This window comes from Mustela putorius, unplaced genomic scaffold, assembly GCF_011764305.1.
Source record: "Mustela putorius furo isolate JIRA1106 unplaced genomic scaffold, ASM1176430v1.1 tig00000196_pilon_pilon_pilon, whole genome shotgun sequence".
NCBI lineage: Eukaryota > Metazoa > Chordata > Mammalia > Carnivora > Mustelidae > Mustela > Mustela putorius.
Genome location: NW_025421310.1, coordinates 1,109,881 through 1,132,949, shown reverse-complemented (window position 1 = coordinate 1,132,949; position 23,069 = coordinate 1,109,881). Strand labels below are relative to the sequence as shown.

General features: G+C 52.9%; 1 protein-coding gene across 2 annotated transcripts in view; it reads left to right on the top strand.

Moving 5' to 3' along the window:
• The first annotated feature begins 1,410 nt into the window (after window positions 1–1,410).
• LOC101690256 (Fc gamma binding protein) overlaps window positions 1,411–23,069 on the top strand; it is a 41,908-nt gene continuing 20,249 nt past the window's right edge. For both annotated transcript variants that reach the window (XM_013047657.2, XM_004828393.3), the window contains exons 1-8: window positions 1,411–1,467; window positions 2,891–4,114; window positions 6,549–6,895; window positions 9,093–9,663; window positions 11,728–12,332; window positions 14,464–15,031; window positions 19,263–19,855; window positions 22,468–23,059. In XM_013047657.2, the coding sequence (XP_012903111.1) occupies window positions 1,413–1,467; window positions 2,891–4,114; window positions 6,549–6,895; window positions 9,093–9,663; window positions 11,728–12,332; window positions 14,464–15,031; window positions 19,263–19,855; window positions 22,468–23,059 (4,555 nt within the window). In that variant the 5' untranslated portion in view covers window positions 1,411–1,412. The remainder of the gene's footprint in view (window positions 1,468–2,890; window positions 4,115–6,548; window positions 6,896–9,092; window positions 9,664–11,727; window positions 12,333–14,463; window positions 15,032–19,262; window positions 19,856–22,467; window positions 23,060–23,069) is intronic.

Sequence of the window (23,069 nt, the reverse complement as noted above, 5' to 3'; positions counted from 1 at the left end):
TTCTTTTCTTTTCTTCTTCTTCTTCTTTCTTTCTTTTTTTTTTTTTTTGCATCTTCTTTTCTTTTCTTTCTTTTTTGATTTTTATTTATTTATTTGAGAGAAGAGAGAAAGTGAGCATGAGCAGGGAGAAGGGCAGGAGAGGGAGAAGCAGACTCCCCGTTGAGCAGGGAGCCCTGGGGCTTGATCCCAGGACCCCGAGATCATGACCTGAGCTGAAGTCAGGCGCTTAAATGACAACTCCCCAGGTGCCCCCAGCCAGTCCCTTCTTGGGTTAAAAAGACCTCCCAGAAAACAAATAATCTTCCAGGAAGTAGAACCCAGTGTCTGCGTGGAACCAGGAAACAGAGGCCTCCATCCTTCTTCACACTCTGCTCCAGCCCCGAGTTCCTGCCCTGCTCTCCACAGGCGCACAACCAGAAGGTCCCCACCAGAAGAGCCTGCCTCCCACCTCCAGTCCCCAGTAAGGCTAATCTTGATGTTCACGTTTTTCAGACAAGGTTCCCAGCAGGTCCTGCTGAACTGAGGGTGGACATATTGTGTCCTACTGGCCTAGGTCAGCTGCTCAGATGCTACCCACCCCAGACACCACAGTGGGGCCCGGACACAGGATGTGGATGGCTGGGGAGCAGGAGGAATGAGCTTGTGGGGACTAGGGAGCAGCCAGGACCCGGATATGGGTCTTTTGCTATTGTTCCTGGCAGGAGGCAAAGGAAGACATCCAACCATCGAACCAGCAAGCAAGACCAAATACCACACTCCGCCCCTACCCCACACCCCACCCGCCGGGTACCCAGGCTCCCAGCACCCGCTCCCCAGCTGTTCCCCTCAGGGACACCACCCTTCCAGTTCTGAAGTTTCTAGCAGGCTCCCAGGCCACAGCCACCAGCTGTTCTCACACCCCTCTAAGGACCCAGGTGTCCAGGCTTGTCCTCCACCCTTCCCATTCAAGGTCCCCATTCCACCTGCCCTGGGATGACCAGCCTCCTCCAGGAAGTTGGCACCATCTTCTTGGCAGGTGGCCCGGGGTGTGGCCTGAGGAGCCACGAAACTCCACTATATAGACCAGCCCAGGGGCTAGCCCTACAGCTCCAGGGACCTGCAGGTGAGAGAGGCCCGGGTCCCCTATAGAAGTGGGACATGAGGTCCCCTGCTCTAGCCCCTTGTTCTAGGTTTCCCCACTCCAAACCCACTGGACCCACTGGACACCTAACTCCCCATCCTTGCCTTGTCCTGCCCTCCCTGCCCCTCACCAGACCCACTGGACATGTAACTCCCCTATACACACGCACACTGGCCCTTGGATCCAGCCCACCCCCCTTTGTACCCAGGTGGCCCCCGTCCTCTCTGGAACAGTGCCCAGCCAGAAGGACAGACTAACCTTCCTTGACCCCTTCTCTTTCCCCACGGCAGATATGGGTTCCCTGTGGAGCTGGTGGACACTCTGGACGGGAACAACCCTCCTGTGTGGTAAGTCAGACTGAGACCCCGTCCTCGTCTTTGCTCTCGTCTGGGGGACTCTGCCTGCTGCGGTCAGCACCCTCTGTCCGTATGTCCTCCACAACCGCACCTCCCAGTACTACCCCGGGCTAGCTGAGATGGGAGTGAGTCCCCTTAGGGTCTGCAGAGAAGTGTGGTGGGACCCTCCCATCCTTTCTCTGTCCTAGAAGGAAGCAGATAAAATCCACGGTCCCCCAATTTAAGTCTTCAAGAAGTACCACTTTCTCGATTTTCTGTAACTCAGCTGAAGTTCTGACTCTGAGTCTCCTGCTGAGATGATGGAAAATTTCACTCAAGTTATTCTTGGGGGGCTCGGTGCCCGATTCCCCAGGATTATGCCCTGGACTGCAGTCTCTGGTGAAGCCAGGGTACTAAGGAAGGTTGGGGCCTCAGAGCCTTCTAGTCGTCAATCAGCATCTGCTTCGTCCCTTTTGAAACCTTCATTGTTCCTGATGCTCTGGCCCCATAGGACACTGGGACATCCTTCCAGGTTCCCCTAATTCAGTAGACAGTCCTTCTATAACCCCATATTCTCTCCAAGACCCTGTAGATCTCCTCCCCTGCCCTCTCTCTTTCCCCAACTCCCTCTCTCTCCCTCCTTCTCTTTCCGGCCCTGGAGAATCTCTTCCTAGTTGGGGGTGTTGAAAAGCACCCAGTCCTCTCTTTCTGGGAGACATATTGTCCACACTCCCATACCCTCCTTCTCCCTTTAACCCCCTTTACATCCCCATGTTTTTATTAAGACCAAAGTCATAAACCAGCACCTAAATCCAGCCCGTTGGAGCCCCACAGCACTTAAAACAATTTGGGGTTGGAGATTTCACATGGAAATTCAAATAGCCAGTTTCTCCTGCAAAATGGTTAAGATCTGGCATAAAAAAGGGGAGGGGAAGAGCCCACAAGTCATCATAATAACAGGCTAACCCTACCCACTTTCCTTGGCATATGAACACTCTAGTTTGCACACCGGCCACCCAGACGGTTTCCCACATTCTTATTACTTGCCTGGCCCATCAGGTCCGAAGTGTTCAGGCTTTTGTTTTACTTACTTACTTACCTACTTACTTATTTATTTAGAGAGAGAGAGTGCACAAAGAAGAGGGAGAGGGAGAAGCAGACTCCCCACTAAGCAGGGAGCCCAATGCAGGACTTGCTCCCACGACTCTGAGATCATGACCTGAGCCTCCCAGGTGCTCCCTGTTCAGGCTTTTAGAACACAAAAGCCAGAAGGGCTGGTAGGCGAATAAGAAGAAAGGAAAGCAAGAGGAGAAAAAGCTCGAGTCAGTATTTCAATGTGGTATCTAGGCTCAGTGCAAGGCCTTCCTTCTCTGCTGGAGAGGACTAGGTGAGTAGACCTGCAACTGTGTTCTCTCCCCTTCCACCCCACTCCCAGGGTTGACCCAAGGGACCTCAGTGGACTTCCTTGCGGCCTTCCTGCAGAACTACCTGCCTAACTACCACCGGGCCTCCCTCCAACTCCTCCTCTCCAGTCTGTCGGACCACTCTGCCTCGGTCTCCATTCACTGCCACGCAGATGGCACTGAGCAGAATGTCACAGTGAACCCGGGACAGTCTGTCCTGGTCAGCGTCAGTTCCAAGGCCGAGATGTTCGGCAGTAAGGTCTTCCAACACGCGGTGACCATCCACTCTGACCGCGAGATCTCTGCGCAGGCCATAAACACAAAGCCTAACACAGCAGAGCTGACCCGGCTGTGGCCTGTCCGGGTTTTGGGCACTGAGTACTTTGCAGTCACACCTCCTGGCGTCTCATCCAAGAATGTCAAGGAGTTCGCCGTGGTGGTGGGGGCAGCGGGGGCCTCGGTCACTATGAAGCTGAAGGGGTCTGCGACATTCCAGAACAAGTTCTACCCAGCGGGCAGTATCATAACCTTGACCCTGCAGCCATACCAGGTGGCCCAGGTACAGAGCACATCTGAGCTCTCAGGGTCGAGGATCACAGCCAACAGCCCCGTGGCTGTGTTCTCCGGCCACAGCTGTGCCCAGAAACACACGAACTGCAACCACGTGGTGGAGCAGCTGCTCCCCACATCCGCCTGGGGCACCCGCTACGTGGTGGCCTCGCTGTCCTCCCAGGCCCGCTACGATCTGGTCTATGTCGTAGCCAGCAAGACCACGAAGCTGAGCTACAATCAGGGGGGCACCACTGGCTCCCGTGGGCTCCAGGAGGGCGATGTGACTGAGTTTGAGACCCGACAATCGCAGCCACTCTACCTGTCCGCAGATGTGGGCATCCAGGTCCTGCAGTTTGGCACAGGGGCCACAAGGGATGGAATAACCTATGACCCCTACCTGGCCTTGGTCCCAGACGTGGCAGCCTACTGCCCAGCCTATGTGGTGAAGAGCTTGCCAGGCACTGAGGGCGTGGCTCTGGTGGTAACACAGACAAAGGCGGTTAACGAGCTGACCCTGGAAGGGCAGAAGATGGGGGCCAAGCTCTCCTGGACAGCTGTGCCCGGCAGTGAGTTCTCCTATGCCGAGGTGGACCTTGGCCACACTGATGAGATCCACATGATTGAGGCCACTACTAACTTCGGGCTGCTCACCTTTGGGCTGCTCCAGGCCGCAAGCTATGGGACAGCAGGTGCCTGTGGCCGAAGTGAGTGATGGGAATGCCCACCCCCCTCCCCCACCACCAGCCCTGTCTAACCTATGACCCCTTGGCTGGCTCTCTCGCCCTCTCCTTTTTCCCACCAACTGCTCCCCTGTGGCTATCCCCACCTCACCTCCATCCTCTCTGCCATCTTCCCCCTCCCTAAGGCTTCCCAGCTCCTCCCTACCCAGCCCCCTCCAGGAACCACTAAATCTTTAGCAACCAGTGTGATCCAAGGTCCCCAGCAGTCAGAAACAATGCCCGCCAGAGCACGGCAGCAGGGTCCTATGTGGAGGCCCCCACAGTGTCTGACATGTGTCTGGCCTCAGCCCTCTGTCTCTTTTTTGTTTTGTTTTGTTTTTTTAAGATTTTATTTATTAATTTGGCAGAGAAACAGAGATCACAAGTAGGCCGAGAGGCAGGCAGAGAGAGAGCGGGGGGGGGGGGGGCGGGGGGGCGCGGAGCAGGCTCCCCGCTGAGCAGAGAGCCCGATGTGGCTAGATCCCAGGACTCTGGGATCATGACCTGAGCCAAAGGCAGAGGCTTTAACCCACTGAGGCACCCAGGTGCCCCTCTGTCTGTTGTTTTTTTGCAGGGGGAGGGGAGTTAGGGATAGAGTCCTAGGAAAGAGCCAAGGTGCCTAGAGGAAGGGATCTTTGTGGGGAGGAGTGGGCTCAGGTCAGCTGATTCTTAGCAAACAGTTTGGAAGTATTTTGATATTTTATTTGTTTTTTTGAAATATGTTGCTATTTTAGCAAACATACAAGTGGCGAACTACCACTCCCCACATCTTGTAGGAATGTTTATGTCCCAACGTAAGAGGTCTAAAAGTATGATAACTAATAATGGCTGCCATGTGGGGGCGGGGTTTTCTCAATATACAAGAGACCATTCTAGTTGTGTGTGTGTGTTAACATAGTTAGTCTCTAGGACCTGGCCCTGTGTGTAACCTTAGGCTCAGTGCATCTGAGGAATTGCCCCCAGGCTGTGTAATGTGGTGTTTGAGGGCACAGATGCTAAAGCCAGACTTCCCAGTTTCAAATCTCACCTCTGCTTGTGTGACCTTGGCCATGTGATCTTGCCTTTGTGGGCCTCAGTTTCCCCGTCTATAAAATAGGGATAATAGCCGTATCCCTTCACAGGACTGGAGTGAGGAAGTAATAAGTGTTGTAAAGCTCTTAGGGGGTATCTGGCAAGTTATTAAGAGCAGGCAGAAAGCAAAAGGTTTTGTTTATTTTTTTAAAGATTTTATTTATTTGAGAGAGAGAGAGAGAGCATGAGCAGGGGGAGGGGAAGAGGGAGAAGCAGACCCCCTGCTGAGCAGGGAGCTGGATGCGGGACTCCATCCCGGGCTCCAGGATCATGACTTGAGCTAACCAACTGAGCTACCCAGGCACCCCAAGCAAGAGGTTTTTGTTGTTGTTGTTGTTGTTTTAAAGATTTTATTTATTTGACAGACAGAGATTACAAGTAGGCAGAGAGGCAGTCAGAGAGAGGAGGAAGCAGGCTCCCCGCTGAGCAGAGAGCCTGATGTGGGGCTTGATCCCAGGACAGGACCCTGGGATCAGGACCTGAGCCGAAGGCAGAGGCTTTAACCCACTGAGCCACCCACGCGCCCCCAAGCAAGAGGTTTTTAACACTGGGAGGCAGGGGAGGAAGAGCTATTTCTTCCTACGTGGACCCCTTGCTTCAAGGGATCCCCCAGACATTAGAGTCCCCAGCACTGGCAAAAAATGCTCCCTCCAACCACGAGCATGCAAGCCACCTACCCTCCAAGAGCTACTTCGGGCTTGAATAGTAGAACAGGAGAAGGGGTAGGGGATTCATTATAGCAGGTAACACTCACCACCTGGGCCAAACCCTACTTATGTTTTAGCTTCGTTAAGTCTGACAATGCCCTCCTCCCAAATATCCCTGTGAAGAATGTACTGTTATCACCCCCTTGTTGCAAACGGGGAAACTGAGGCATAGAAGGCTTAAAATCACTTGTCCAGTGCCACCCAGTGGACCGGCAGAGCCAGGATTCTAACCTAGGCAGCCTGATCCAGGAAGGCAGAGAGTTCCAAGAGTTCCATTTTCTGTCCTTAAAAAAGATACCTTAGCCTTCTGACCCAAGTGGGAATGCACGGGAAGGGGACACGGAGAGAGAAAAACCACAGATCAGCATTTCCACAGTGATCCCTGTCTGGCTTTCTTCACTACCTTCCAGTTCTTCTGGGCTGGGCCATGTCAAACCAGGGAATTAGAATACCTGGGGTTGGGTCACGCCTGGGCAGCCATCTCCTCAGAGGGGCCTCCAGACCTCAGTTTCCCCACTTCTCCACTAGGTAGTTGTGAGCCCACTGCCCCAGCTCCGCACAGCAGGAGAGCTCCAAGATTTCCACTTGTGAGGATACCCCTGACTCATTCTCTGTTGCCGCCCCCTCCCTCCCCTCTGCAGCCGTGTTATCCCAGAAACCCTCCTGTCAAGACGTGCAGTGCAGTCCCCAGCAGAAATGCCAGGTGGTGGATCAACAGGCCAAGTGTGTGGCGGTCCCCGTGGCCACCTGCCGCGCCCAAGGTGACCCCCATTACACCACCTTTGACGGCCGGCGCTACGACATGATGGGCACGTGCCTTTACTTGATGGCGGAGCTGTGCGGCAACGACCAGACCCTGCCTGCTTTCAGCGTGGAAGCCAAGAACGAGCATCGCGGCAGCCGCCGGGTATCCTATGTGGGCTTGGTCAATGTGCGAGCCTACAGCCACACAGTCTCTCTGGCCCGAGGGGAAGTTGGCTTCGCTCGGGTAAGTGTCCACAGGGTTCGGACTTAATATCTATGAGTCTCTAGTCGGAAGGAGGAGGCAAAGCCTGGGGGTCGGGCCCCAAACCCAAGCCCTTGGCTGTGGAGTGAGGGGTACAAAGGAGGGGCGTGGCCACGGGAGTGGGGACTGGGGAGGGGGAATTTGAAAATCAGTGGCAGAGCCTGCCATCCCTTTCGTCCAGCAACTCCACTTTTAGAAATTTCGGGGATACTCGGAGATATGGTTAGGGGAAGAAAAGCTTATGCCAACGTGGTTTGTGATAGCAAAAGGAGGGAAAAAAAAAAAGGAAACAAAACTGTCCAACAATGGGGAATGTCTTCCGTGACCAAACGCTAAATTTAGGGAACATTTCCTATGTGCTAGATTTGTTTCTTAGTGCTTTCCATGTATTAATGCATGGAATGCTCACAGCAATCTACAGGGGGAGACGTTATTATTATTAACACTTTCAGGTGAGGAGACTGAGGTCCAGAGAGATGAGCGACTTACCAAGGGCTCTGAGCCAGTAAGAGATGTAGCTGGGAACACGGGCAGGCTGACTCCTGAGTCACTATTCTTAACCTCTTTGCCATCCTGCCTCATATCATATATTTACACTCTTTTGTTTATTTTGGATATCAAATGTACACATAATAAAACCCATAAATCTTAAGGTCATGGAGTTTTGACAAATATGCAATTAAGATAAGAATCTACTCATTATTCCAGAACATTCTCTCATGCCCCTTCCCAGACGATCCCAGCCTGCTCCTAGAGGCAACCATAGTTCTAATTTTTTCCCCCATAGATTAGTGTTGCCTGTTTAAGAACTTCGTGTTAATGGAATCACACAGTGGAAGAAGCCATTTGCGGGAAGATTCTTTTGCTCTCCACAGTCCTTGTGCATTTCTTCCATGTTGCTGCAATTCTTTTTTCTTTTTTTTTTTTAAGAGGTAAAGCATCAGCAGAGCTCAAAACAAACGGCATGTCCTGGAAAAAGGTCTGGCTGTCACTCCTGTCTTCACCGGCTTTCTGTCTCTTCCCGACCCCTCCCCCACTCCCCAGTTTTCCTGATTTCTTCAGGTTCCACCTAGGATTTCTTTATGCCAATACAAGCAAGGGAAACCTACGTTCTTCCCTCTCCCCTTTCTTATCTGCTCTGTTCGGCACTTTGCTTTGTACTCTGTATGGTAGCTTCTGGAGCCGTTTCCATATCAACATAAAGGGAGCCTCTGCTTGCTTTCTTGTTGTTCTTTAAATCTGTGTGGCTCTGCGTTGGATGGATGCCCCATGATTCAGTGAGCTCGATCTCCCACGGATGGATGCTTTGTTCGCGATGGCAGATATGATAGCACAGCACTGAGCATTCTTGTACCCCCTGGCCATGTGGGGGTGCGGGTGGATCTGTGAGATTCATAAGCAAGTGGATTAAAGTAAGTGTTCTAGAAATCTAGAGGGACTGAGCACCAGATCAGAGGGACTTCAAATCCCCCAAAATTACGTGCAGAATTTTGCCCCTGCTGTGAGAGAGCCGGGTATGGTTACTTTTGTCAGATCCTTACAGAGGTCAGTGACTTGACAGGGGTTTAGAGCTCTTGAGAGAATCATGATAGGCTGTCCCCAGGACTCCTGGAGTCGCCCAGCCAGGACCAGGCCGAGAGGGAATGCCGGGTGAATGTTTATCTAACACATCAGCGCTTTTGCTCATTCACTGAGAACTTGCAATTCTACCAGGCACCTTTCTAGGCATTGGAGGTGAAGCCACAAGCAGAGCAGACAAAAATCCCTGTCTTTGTGGGGCTGCCGGTCTCTGGAGTGAGGCAGAGGATAAACATGAGACATTTGCAAATGATATGTTAGAAACTTAGAAGCTACAGGAAAGCAAAATAGACCAGGGAGAGGGCATAGGGAGTAGGGACGGGTTTGCCACATAGAATAGAGTGGTCAGGAGTGGCCTCACTGCCATGGTGACAACCAAGCAAAGCCTTTGTAAGAGGACAGAGGTCAGCGAATGAGCCACAGGTGCATCCAGGGGAAGAACATTTCAGGGCACAGGGAGGCGAGGGCAAAGTGGCAGCAACAGGAAGAAGGAATCCCAGGGTAGCTGGAGCAGGGGGAGGCGAGTGCAGAGGGTTTGAGGGGTGAGGACCAGACCACGCAGGATCTGACAGCTCATCCTCCCCACCCCCACCCCCTGCAGATTGACAACCAGCGCTCGCGCCTGCCCATCTCCCTGGCCGAGGGCCGCCTGCGCGTGTACCAGAGTGGGACCCGGGCCATAGTGGAGCTGAACTTCGGGCTGGTGGTCACCTACGACTGGGACTGCCAGCTGGCCCTGAGCCTGCCCGAGCGCTTCCAAAACCAGGTGTGTGGACTGTGTGGCAACTACAACAACAATCCCGATGATGACTTCCTCACCTACGACTCAGAGATGGCAGCTGACCCCGTGGAGTTTGCCAATAGCTGGAAGCTGGATGACGAGGACTACCTGTGCGAAGACGGCTGCCAGAACAACTGTCCCTCCTGCACCCCAGGCCAGGCCCAGCACTATGAGGGCAACCCTCTCTGCGGCATGCTGACCCAGGCCAATGGCCCCTTTGCGGCCTGCCACAGTGCCCTGCCCCCCCGGCCCTTCCTGGAGGAGTGCGTGTACGACCTGTGCGTGGTCAACGGGGACCGGGCCAGCCTGTGCCGCAGCCTCAGCGCCTATGCCCAGGCCTGCCAGGAGCTTGGCATCTCTGTCGGGAACTGGAGGCCGCTGGCCCACTGTCGTGAGTGATGCCCTTGGCATGTGGTGGGAGGCAGGGGACTCCTCGCATCTGCCCCACATCTGAGCTCTTCTTGGGGTTCAGCCTGAAGCTGGACTGTGCAGGAGACACAGGGAGGGCTGAGATAGTGAGACTGTACCCACAGTGAGCCTAAGGTTGGGTCAGATACACCCTAGACAGTGACCACGAAGGTCGTCCCTGCTGGGCTCCTCCAGCATAGGCAGAAGGGACAGGGACAGGAGGAGGGAAGTCTAGGGGCTATGGGCAACCAGGAGAACTTTTCAACTCAGCCTGGGGGTCGAGGAGGGTTTCCTAGAGAAAGGGATGCCCAATATGAAACCTGTAAGAGGAACTGAAACAAGACGGAAAAGGGGGGGAGCGGGACGTGGGTTCCAGGCTGGGAGAGGAGCATAGGTAAAAGCTGGCACGAGAGATAGTCCTACAAGTCCCAAAGCAGAAATGGGAGCATCCCCTGGTTCACAGCCCTTCCATGACTCCTCGAAGCCCTCTGGATGAAGTCCAAGCTCCTTAGTCAGGTGTCCGTCCACTTAATCATTCATTCATTCATTTATTCATTCATTCTACCAGCATTCCCCGAGCCCCTATCGGGCCCCATCCCTCTGCTGATGATGGACACCGTGGGGGCCCAGCACACACCTGTCCCTGCCCTTGAGAGGCTCCCCCCAAAATTTTTAGGAGACAGAAATTCCAGTGCACAGGGAGGAGGAGGTATCCAGGTTCAGGCCTAGGGCTTGAGATGGGGATTCCAGAGGGGGAGTAGGTCTGGGGGAGATGCTGAGAACACGTGGGGATTCCAGAGGGGGAGTAGGTCTGGGGGAGATGCTTGGCTTAGTCACTCCTCTGTCCTCACTTCCCAGTAAACACCCACCCTCCCGAGTTCCCCCAATGCCTGGTGCGAAGGAGGAACTGGTGAGTCCTTTCATCCACTCATGCATTTCTGAAAGAACGAGCATCTCCATGGGCCAGACACTGTCCGTTGGTGCTGGCAGTTCAGTGGGGGATTAAGGCTGACCAGACCCCCACCCTCACAGAATTTATACCCTAGAGGGGGAGAAAGACAGTGAACAGCAAACCATGAAATATCTTTAAAGAGCAAAAGAAATGAAGTTCATGGATAACAGCAAGCAGGAGTCTCCTGAAGAGGGTGCTCAGGGATGGTCTTTCTGGGGAAGTGACAAGGGAGTCGAGAGCAGGATGACACTGGAGTCAGCTAAGTAGTAATGATACTATGGGCTGTTTCTGCATGGATGAACTCATTGACTCCTCAGAACTCTGTGAGGTGAGTACTATTATTATCTCATGTTACTGATGAGGAAACCGAGGCACAGGGTGATTGGAGTCATTTGCTCACAATCACACAGCAAAAAAGGGAGACTGGTGTTTGAACCCAGGCTATCTGGGCTCCAGTAGCTTTCTTTTAACCATATGCTGCACTGCCTTCTGAGGAACAACCAGTGCAGACCCTGGGAACAGCCAGTGCAAAGGCCCTGAGGTGGGAGCCTGAGGACCCATGAGGAAGCCTGTGTGGCTAGGACAAAGTGAACCAAAGGGAGAATAAGAGGAGATGAAGAGAGACACAATGGGTGCAGATGATGGGGAGCTTGGCGGGCCACCAAGAGGACTCAGCTTTTCCCCTGAGATGGCACGACAAGAGGGCTCTGAGCAGGAGAGGGACACCACTGGTGCTCACAGGGCCCCTCTGGCTGCACGTGAGGAAAAGCCTGTGAGGGTCAAATGGGAGATATGGGGGAGAGACCAGGCAGAAGGCTGCTTTGGGGGCACGTGATGGGGGGGACGATGACGTGAGAAGGGGGCAGATGCTGGATAGATTTTGACTGTGAGCTCACAGGATTTACTGACAGGTTGTCGGTGAAAATGAAGGAGGAAAGGAGTCAACAATGTCTCTGAGATTTGGGGCCCCAGCACCTGGAGGGATGGAAGCGCTGGGCAGAGCTCCAGGGCGAAGTAGGATGTGGGGAGGGAAGTCCTGTTGAGCGCTGGCCTAACCCCCCCTCCCCGTCTCTCTCCTCCCTGTCTCTCCTGCAGCCCTGTCCTGCCCCGCCAACAGCCGCTATGAGCAGTGCGCCCCTGCCTGCCTCCCCACCTGCAACTCCCAGGCGGTGCCGTCCAACTGCTCCGGGCGCCCGTGCGCTGAGGGTTGCGTGTGCCTCCCAGGCTTCGTGGCCAGCGGTGGCGCCTGCGTGGAGGCCTCGTCGTGCGGCTGCACCTTCGAGGGCCGCCCGCTCGCTCCGGGCCAGCAGGTGTGGGCGGACGATCAGTGCCAGCGGCAGTGCACTTGCAATGGCGCCACCCAGCAGGTGAGCTGCAAAGACACTCAGGGCTGCCCCACGGGCGAGCACTGCGACATCCAGAACGGCCTCCTGGGTTGCTACCCCGACAGCTTCGGGAGCTGCCAGGCATCCGGGGACCCGCACTACGTGAGCTTCGACGGCCGGCGCTTTGACTTCATGGGCACCTGCACCTACCTGCTGGTCGGCTCGTGCGGCCAGGCCGCCGCGCTGCCCACCTTCCGGGTGCTGGTGGAAAACGAGCACCGGGGCAGCCAGACCGTGAGCTACACGCGCGCCGTCCGTGTGGAGGCCCGTGGTGTGAAAGTGACCGTGCGCCGGGAGTCCCCTGGCCAAGTGCTGGTGAGTGAACCAGGGGCGGGTGGAGGAGCAGGAAATCTCCCTTAGGGAGGAGGCGCTCTGAACCCCGGGTGGGTTAGAAGACCTTGTGGTCAATGCTTAAGCCCCGGGCCCCCAAGCGGGGTGGTACTGCATCTCCTTGGCTGTGTGACTGTCTCTCCAGGCTTTCGTTTTGTCTTTTGGGTGCACCACCCAGCAGAAGTCAAGAACCACTGATTTTTCTCTGTTTAAAAAAAAAAAAAAAAAGATTAAAATCGAGAGGCGGGTTTGTAAGATTCACAGCTCTAGTAAGTGATCACTGAGATGTTTGGGACAGAGGCCCATGTCCTGGGGAGGAAGAGGATGGATTGGAAATGAAAAATAAAGGAAATTTCCATGGCCAAGCACCACGGCTAAACCCTTTACAAGCCTTAGGTCAGAATCTTCAGAATGACCCTGGAGTAAAGGAAATTTTGCCCATAAATCTGAGTGTCTGGCATAGAGAAACTTCTAGATAAACAGAGGGCATAATGATTCATTTTTAAATTCCCACCTCTCTGAGATGACATTTAAACTGAGTCTGGAATAGCCATCGCCAATACATACTAAGTTACTTCTACATGTTAAATGCTTGACATAGAGTAACTCAATCTCTAAAACTCTGTGAAATAGCTGATCTTGTTAGGTGAGAAACTGAGGTATGCAATGGCTAAATTATCTATTCATGGTCACACAGCTAGTGAGTGATAGAGCTACGACTTGAAGCCAGCTCATTTGGCTCCTGAGCCCATACTTTCTTAACCACTACACCCTGCTGCCTCTTCTGCGTAGAGGGATGGAATAGGCAGAGACAGAAGTGGATGGAAGAGTATTCCAAGCAGAAGGAATAGCGAGTGCAAAGGCCCTGGGGCAGGAACAAACAAGAGGGGCAGAGGAACAGCCTGGGGGCCCCAGGGGCTGGAATGGAGGGAGGGGATGATGGAGGGGATGACTGTGACAGAGGTCTTGATTTCACCCAAATCTGAAAGACAAGGGAGAAACTACCAGGCAAAGAGGGGTGGTTCCTAGGTGCAGGGAGCAGCAGGTGCAAAAGGTGGACTGAACTGAGCTTGAACACTATAGAACAGCATGGAACCAGTGCAGCTATACTTGAGAATGAGGCTGGGGGGATGGGATAGAGAGGATGGTAGGAGAGGAGGTCAGAAAAGTGGGGACAAGCAGGGCCTGGTGGGGGGAGGGGTTCTATTTTAAGCTGAGACACAAAGGATGATGGGGAGTCAATCAGGCAAAGAATAGGGATGTGGAGGAGGGTAGCACTGTCTAGCAGAAGGCACAGTGAAGGCTCTGAGACCAGGCTGAGCTTGCTGGGTCCAGGAGTAGGTAAGAATACCCGGATGGAGTTGTGGGGGTGGGGATGGACAGTATTGGAGAATGAAGTCGGAGAGCAGTGAGGCTCAGATCACCTAGGGCCACCAGAAGGGGTTTGGCTCAAAGCTAACACCCAACAACTGAAGTAGCATTAGCCAACTAAAGAGTGCTGTGTAGGGTCCTAGGAGGAGGGCATGGCACGTGCAAAGGTCATGAAGTGGGAGCGCACTTGGTGTGCTGCGTGCTCAGGGAGACAACAAGGAGACTGAGTGAGTGATGTGGCAGGTGCTACAGGCACCAAGGTGGACGGAGCCAAAGTGAAGCAAGTCCTCATAGGGAAGGGGCCTGGCTTTGCGCCGTGTCCTGAAGGATGAAGGGGAAGCAGCCAGGAGGGAAGTGTTGAGTGATATTCTTGGCAAAATGAAAAGGCCGTAGAGGTGGACGAAACTGAGAGAAGTAGAAGAATAACAAGAAAGCCAGTGTGGCTGGAAAAGACTGGGTGAGGCAGGGGAAGTGGGAGGTGGTAAGGTCGGGGAGGTAATGGGGAGACAGATCCTGTAGGTCATGGGTTAAGGATTTGGGTTTAAGCTGATAGCTGGAGGTTGGAGGCAGGTAGCTGGTGTGTCAGACAGGAGAAGAGCAAATGCAAAGGTCCTGAGGTGGAGCCAAGCATCATGTGCTCAAGAGAACAACAAGGAGTTCAGAATAGTTGGAGCCAAGTGAGTAAAGGGCGGGACACCCAGCCGTGCATACCCTGACCCCTTGGACCTCCTTCATCTTTGTCCAGGTGGATGGCATCCTTCATCACCTGCCTTTCCAGGCAGCAGACGGGCAGGTGCAGGTCTTCCGCCAGGGCCAAGATGCCGTTGTGCGCACAGACTTTGGCCTGACTGTCACCTACGACTGGAACCACCGAGTGATTGCCAAGGTGCCCAGCAGCTATGCTGGGGCCCTGTGTGGGCTCTGCGGGAACTTCAATGGGGACCCCAATGATGACCTGGCTCTGCGGGGTGGAGGCCAAGCTGCCAATGCCCTGGCCTTTGGAAACAGCTGGCAGGAGGAGACGAGGCCAGGGTGCGGAGCAACTGAGCCAGGGAACTGTCCAAACCTGGACTCCCTGGTGGCCCAACAGCTGCAGAGCAAGAAGGAATGTGGGATCCTTGCGGACCCCAAGGGGCCATTCCGTGAGTGCCACAGCAAGCTGGACCCGCAGGGTGCTCTGCGTGACTGCGTCTATGACCGCTGCCTGCTGCCAGGCCAGTCTGGGCCATTATGTGAGGCACTGGCCACCTACACTGCTGCATGCCAGGCTGCCGGGGCCACGGTGCACCCCTGGAGGAGTGAGACATTTTGCCGTGAGTACCGGGACTGACAACAGGGGGGCTTGGCCTCATGAATATTCATTAACATATAAATAGCATTAATTCATGTGATTCTTAGAAAAGTGTTTCTGAGGTAGAGACTTTGGTTGTACCCATTTAACAGGTGAGGAAACAGAGGCTTAGGAAGATTCAGTTACATGTCTGGGAAGTCACAGATGCAGGAAATATTTGTAAGATGACCAGAAATATCTGGTGGCCCCGGGTCTAATTCCTCAATGGCAGCTGTCATTCAGAGATGAGTAGCATTGCTGCCTCTAGAAGAAGACTCATCCCTTTCCAGTGTTTTTGGTCCCCAGCTGGCCAACTCCACTTATTTACAGCACCTGCCTGCGTGGTATGCATCACTATCCATTGAAATACACATGATAAATACATACATGTCACACCATTACTTCTTCTCCTTCAGCTTATATTCATTCACCCATTCAACAAATATTTATTGAACACCTACTATATCCCAGGCACTGAGGATATAATGGGGAAGAAAACAGGAAAAAAATTTGTTTCCTCTCCTGAACTGACTTTCTAGTGGTTTTTAGTTCCAGCAGCATCTAACCTAACTTAATATACTGACAGATGTGAAAGTCTCTTTTCTCATCATGGCACCAGTTAGTTCTTGCTGTGTAACAAACATCCCCAAAGCGAAACGTGGATTAAAACAACATACAGTTATTATTTCTCATGATTCTGCGGGCTGCTTGGCTCATCTCCTAGTCTAGGCCAGCAGGGTTTTTCTCTGCAGGCTTGCTGGTGGTTCTGTGAAGGCTGGAGGGTCCAGAATAGCTTGACCTTACACATCTGCTGGTTGTCAGGCTGGTTGGTTTGGGGCATCTTCACCGGGACTGCTTGTCCCTGCTGACTCGGTCTTATCTTCCAGCCGATTGGCACAGACTTCTTCGTATAGTGGTCTCAAGGTTCCAAAGAGCGGTGTGCATGGGCAGACCCCAGTAGGCAAGCACACTTAGGGCCTTTGCTTGGCATCCCATTTGCTATCATCCCATGAGCCAAAGCCAGGACCACGGCCACGCCCGGAAGAAGGGGTGGCCGTCATCAGTCTGTCCCAATCCCCACTATACTTCTTCACCACAAATATAAGACCCCTGTGAACAGCATTTCATTATCTTCAGAAATTCCCAAGACCATCAGACTCTAACTGTTTAAAAAAAAAAAAAAAAAGGTTGGAATGACTTCTCATTGCAAGTATCATTAGTACACAACTGATAAAAAATATTCAACATGAAGAGTAGAATATCCTGGAAAAGCATCTCTTAGTGAGACGGATGAAACTTCCCCCCCCAAAGAGTTCACATCTGCTGTTGAGTGAGACCAGGTTCAACCTCAATTCTGGTTTTGATTTTCTTTATTTTATTTTTTTTTAAGATTTTATTTATTTATTTGACAGACAGAGATCACAAGCAGGCAGAAAGGCAGGCAAAGAGAGAGGAGGAAGCAGGCTCCCTGCTGAGCAGAGAGCCCGATGCCATAAAACTTAACTCCTCCTGTCCTCCGAGAAGCTGGCTCCATCAGACCCTCCTTCTTTCTTGTCAAGAGTGACGTTGGTCCCGATCCCTTATCAGGGAGGACTCATCCTCCCCATACTTCCAGCATGGTCCCCATACTTCACAGCAGTATTTGGAAGTGTCCCTTTGTGTCCCCAGAGGTTTCCACGCCCCTGGGGGGCATACTGTGTTGATTCGGGATGGTAGGGAGTGCACAGTTGTCCTCCATAAAGTGGGAGATGCACGCTCCCCAAAGGAACAATGGGAAGGGAGATGCATCTTGGTCTGAGGCAGGTCCTCAGCCCGGTCATCTTAAGAAAGGTTTCTATTGCTGTGGGTAACACTCCCGCGGCACACTTCCCACGGCGGCGCAGCTCCCTTTCTGAGGGCTTCTAAGGCTTCTTCTCATTGCCTCCTGACTGCCACCCTAGATGGTGGGATCTTTCCTATTCATAGTTTACAAAGTGAGCAGCTGGAACCAGAGAGATAAGAAATCATCCGCCTGAGGTCACACAGCAGGGGGACAGGCAGGTTGGCTCCTCAACTTGTACCATTAATTGCTTCATTCTGTAGCCTTTGTGGAAACTGAGGATCTCTTATTTCCTTAAGACCACTCTTGGGGCACCTGGGTGGCTCAGCAGTTGGACCTCTGCCTTCAGCTCAGGTCATGATCCCAGGGTCCTGGGATCGAGCCCCCGAATCTGGCTCTCTGCTCAGCAGGGAGCCTGCTTCCCCCCCACTCTGTCTGCCTGCCTCTCTGCCTACTTGTGATCTCTCTCTGTCAAATAAATAAATAAAATCTAAAACAAAAAAACAAAACAAAACAAAACAAAAAGCCACTCTTGTGCTTATACCACGTGGGGCGGTTTTAGAAGACTGGGTCGTGAGGACACAGACATCAGGCAGGGGGCACCTAGGGTGGGCCTTACCCCGCGCACCCATACCCAGCTCTGATGACTGTGCGTGTTGTGCCGTTCTCAGTTCCTCCAACACCCCTTTGGTTTTTGTTTGTTTTTTTTTTTTTATTTTGCTGAAATATTTTATTTTTTAAAGATTTTATTTATTTATTATTTACTTATTTGAGAGAGAACACAAAAGAGAGCACAAGTCGGGGGGAGGGGCAGAGGGAAAATGGGATCCTGGGATCATGGCCTGAGCCAAAGGCAGATGCTTAACCCACTGAGCCACCCAGGCGCCCCAATTTTGGTGAAATATTTTCAAGCAAATTCTAGACATATGAGTTTTCCCATAAATACTTCAGTAAACATCTCCAACAGAGAAAACTTTTTTTTTTTAAGATTTTATTTATTTATTTGACAGACAGAGATCACAAGTAGGCAGAGAGGCAGGCAGAGAGAGAGGGGGAAGCAGGCTTCTCGCTGAGCAGAGGGCCTGATGTGGGGCTTGATCCCAGGACCCTGAGAGCATGACCTGAGCCAAAGGCAGAGGCTTAACCCACTGAGCCACCCAGGCACCCCCAGACAGAGCTTTTAAGAAACATGACCAAAGTGCTATTCTTACCAGTAACAAAAATAACACTGACATCATTTAAACCCAACCTAGGTTCAAATTTCCCCAATTGTGTTAAAAGAAGTGAATTTTTTTCCCCTAGTTTGTTAGAATCCAAATCCAGACCAGGTCCACACAAGGCACTGAGTTGATTTTTCTTGAATATCTTTCATCTTGCAATAGCCCCTTTCCTCACCTCCCCTTACACATTATTATGAAAATGTTAAAATGTATAGAAAAATGGAAGGGATTTTACAATGAATACCCATATACTTACTGTCTAGATTCTTCAGTCTACATTTGCTATGTTTACTTTATCTCATATCTGCCCCCCTATCCATTTTGTTCGGGCCATTTATTTGTTGGGAAAAAAATCAAGTCATTGGTCCTGCAGAATTTCCTACTCCCTGGATTTGGCTAGTTGCTTTTTTAAAGTATTATTTAACTTGTTCTTCCGTCCCCAGATTCTCTTTTAAGCTGGCTATAAGATCTAGAACAGTGCTCAAACTTTGGTGATGATGGCAATGTGCTGTCCCTGTGCTGTCCTGTATAGTCACCACCGGTGATACATTGAGCACTTGCCATGGGGCTAGTCTGACCAAGGAACTAAATCTTCTATTTTATTGAGTTTTAATTAACTTGGCTTTAAATGGCCACACATGGCTATCATCTCAGCACACATAGAGGCTTTACTGGGCTCAGTCTCAGGTGTCTTGTTTCGTTTTGTTTCGAGGAAACCACCTGTCTTATAATCTGGAGTGACTGGCGTTTGGAGAGGAACAGGAATTATTTTTTTTCCTCTTCTCCACAACATGGGCCAAAGACTTCAATTTACTACAGAATCACTCCTCCTACTACTACATTACTATAGAATGAAGAGGCTAAAATTTCTGTGTTCACAAATGCACTGCATAGATCACAAACATGCATATACTGTATATGCTCTTACATGTTTAAGACATGACATTAAGGACATTATAGATAACCATAAACTACAGTCAGGTTGGAACAGAATCTTCGCTGTCAGGCCCAGATGAATTGTGATATAATCTGGGCCCCAGGCCCCACTGAACAGAGGGACTCCTTGCAGCAGGACGGCATACGTGTGAGTGTGTGGGCAAGGGTGTGGCTGTGTGTGTGTCACCCGGGAGCCCAGATTCTTGATGCTCACGTGCTCACCGCTGCTCTCCCTGCAGCTCTGAGCTGTCCGCCCCACAGCCATTATGAGACCTGTTCCCGTGGCTGCCCGCTGTCCTGTGGGGACCTCCCGGTGCCTGGGGGCTGTGGCTACGACTGCTACGAGGGCTGTGTGTGTGACGAGGGCTTCGCACTCAGTGGTGAGTCCTGTGTGCCCCTGCCCTCCTGCGGCTGCACACACCAAGGAGTCTACCACCCGCCAGGCCAGACCTTCTACCCCGGACCTGGGTGTGATTCCCTTTGCCAATGCCAGGAGGGCGGCCTGGTGTCCTGTGAGCCCTCCGCCTGTGGCCCCCAGGAGGCCTGCCAGCCATCCGGTGGCTTCCTGGGCTGCGTGGTCGTGGGCTCTGCCACCTGCCAAGCTGAGGGAGACCCCCATTACACCACCTTCGACGGCCGCCGCTTCGACTTCATGGGTACCTGTGTGTACGTGCTGTCTCAGACCCACCAGACCCGGCCCGGGCTGCAGCAGTTCACCGTCCTGCAGGAGAACGTGGCCTGGGGCAATGGGAGAGTCAGTGTGACCAGGGTGATCACCGTCCAGGTGGCGAACTTCACCCTGCGGCTGGAGCAGAATCAGTGGAAGGTCACGGTGAGAGCAGCAGCGGAGCATGCAGGGGAGAGGGCCTGGGATAGAGGGTGCTCTGTGGGTGGGACACGCGCAGCACTCAGCCCCGGGGCAGGGGCTCCGAGCTCCAAGTGGATGTGGGAGTCACGAGATCCCTGAGGTGGGGAGGTGCCGGTCAAAACCCCAAGGGGGGAGCTGAGGAGTCAGGAGGCCTTGGGGACCTGAGACCTGCCCCCGTGTGGCTTAGTTTCCCCATCTGTCTGCTCCTCAGTCTCTCCTTTCCCTGCTCCTGCCTATCGCCTCTAAACATCTCTTTCCACCCCTCCTCCCTTTCTCTGCACCTTCCCTGCACCTGGTCCTCGCCCCAGCTGCCCCCTGGTCTTCCGGCCAGCAACAGGATGCAGTCAGAGGCTGGGCAAGGTCGGGGATGGGAAAAGTTGGAGGCCAGAGGATGATCTGTGAGTGACCCCATCACCCCTCACCAGCCGTAACAACAGTAACAGCAGCTACGGTTGTTCTCACACGGCGGACCCCTGATCTTGTTGGCCGCTGAACACTTCACATCCGCAGTGTCACTTCATCCTTGCAGCTGGAAGTACCAGGATTTGCTTTATTCTGTTGGTGGGGGGGTCCCATCCCTGGCCCAGAGTGCCCCAGCTAAGGGCACGACCTGAACCCAGGATGACATGCCAGGAGACAGTGCACCTGACCCTGGGTACACCATGGTGCTTTTCTGAGAAGGATTTGGTCTCTTAACGGAAAGTGGAGGGGGTCTTCGCAGGGATCCCATGGCTGTTGTACTCGTGCAGGATTGATGGTGAGGCTGCCAACGAAGACTGACTTTTCAGGGCCCGCTGTGCCCTGGGCATGCGTTAGTGAGATGCTCGCAGACGCTCCTCGGGCAGCACCTTACACAGAGTTCGCTCTGAACACAGGAGTGGTCGGTGTTCTTGTCATTCGCATCTCACTGAAGTTGCCAGCTTCTCCATGAGGTGGGAACGTCAATATCCCTCACTTTACAGATGAGGAAACTGAGACACAGAGGTCCCTGCTTGGGAAGTCTGGCAGGTGACTGTGTTTTAAGGAGCTTTAGCGAGGAGTGTGTTCTCCTGCCTTCTCCTCTGATGCTCATCGGGTCAGCATTCAGGAAGGACGAACGAGTGTGTTAATCAGGGGTCGATCTCCAAGGCTTCACTGGGTGCCCAGCAGCCTTCAACTTGAAACCACTGGCTCTTGGCTCAGGGGGTTGAAGTTCATTTCCCATCAGCCTAACATTCCACTTAAAGTGAAAAACTTTATGCTTAATGTGAAAAACCTTAGCACCCACTTACTTGTGAAAAGACAGACTTCCCAATCAGAGCTCACAATCCTAGTAGATGCTCCCAGAACACCCATTCCGTTCCAGACACACTTCTCACCACTTCCCAAATGTCAGTTTAAATAATCCTGACAGTAACCGGAAGGACCCCACTCCGCAAGTGAGGAAACAAACACAGAGAGGCATCTTACGGGCAGGGCAGAGTTGCAGGAAGGGGAAGGGGCTGGAACCCAGACAGGTGGCTCTGGAGTCCATTGCCGCGTTATTGATCCGCAGGGGATAATGGAAGGGTAGCTGGGAAGCTTCTTACTCCTTGGAGACCTGTGTCAGCATCCCGGGGCTGCTGGCACAAGTTACCACAAGCGTGGTGGCTTAAAACCAGAGAAATTTGTGTTCTCACCATTGTGGAGGCCAGAAGTCCAAGCTCAAGGTGTTGACAAGAGTTACCCTCCCTCCGAAGGCTCTGGGGGAGGCTCCTTCCTCGCCTCTTTCAGCTTCTGGTATTTTCCAGGTGCTCCTTGGCTCACAGCCACAACACTCCCATCCCAGGCTTGGTCTTTTTTTTTTTTTTTTTTTTTTTTTTTAATTTTAGAGAGAGAGAGTGTGCACGAGCAGGAGGGGCAGAGGGAGAGGGAGAGAGAATCTTTTTTTTAAAAAAACATTTTATTTATTTTGACAGACAGAAATCACAGGGAGGCAGAGAGGCAGAGAGAGAGGAAAGGAAGCAGGCTCCCTGCTGAGCAGAGAGCCCCATACGGGGCTCGATCCCCGGACCCCAGGATCATGACCTGAGCCGAAGGCAGAGGCTTTAACCCACTGAGCCACCCAGGTGCCCTGGGAGAGAGAATCTTAAGCAGACTCCACGCTGAGTGCAGAGCAGGACACAGGGCTCCATTTCATGACCGGGGCTGAGACCAAGAATCAGTGGCTCAGCCGACTGTGCTGCCCAGGCGTGCCCCCCTGGCTTTGTCTTCTTCTTTCTGTCTCCTTTTCTGGCTCTCATTATTCTATAAGGAAACTCATCACTGGGCATAGGGCCTACCTGAATCCAGGATGATCTTGAGAACATGACCCTAAGAAGATCTACAAACACTCCTATTCCAAATAAAATCATATTTTGGGGTTCTAGGTGGACATATCCTTTGGGAACCACCATTCGACCCACTATAAGACCCAGGGATTATGCCCATTTTACAAATACAGAAACTAAGGCCTAGAGAGGGGAGGTCACATGGATCTCCACATCAGGCAGGGACTCGAATTAGGGTCTGCCCTCTCAAAGTGCACCCTCTGATGCATGGAAACTGCTGCCTCCCAGGTGAATGGTGTGGACATGAGGCTGCCCGTGGTGCTGGACCAGGGCCGGGTCCGCGCCTCCCAGCATGGCTCGGACGTTGTGATCACCACTGACTTCGGCCTGCGTGTGGCTTATGACCTCGTGTACAACGTTCGGGTCACTGTCCCAGGCAACTACTACAAGCAGCTGCGCGGCCTGTGCGGGAACTACAACGGCGACGGCAAGGATGACTTCCAGAAGCCGGATGGCTCACAGGCAGGCAACTCAAATGAGTTTGGTAACTCCTGGGAGGAGCCGGTGCCAGGCTCCCCCTGCCTGCCACCGCCCACCTGCAAGCCCGGCGAGGATTGCTCCCCGAACCCCCAGTGCCCACCCGAGCTGGCGGAGAAGTACAAGCAGGAGAAGTTCTGTGGGCTTCTCACCAGCCCCACCGGGCCTCTGGCCGCCTGCCACAAGCTGGTTGATCCCCAGGGTCCCTTAGAAAATTGTGTCTTTGATCTTTGCCTGGGTGGTGGGAACGAGAGCATTCTCTGCAACAACATCCACGCCTATGTGAGTGCTTGCCAGGCAGCCGGAGGCAACATTGATCCCTGGAGGACCGAAACATTCTGTCGTGAGTAAGG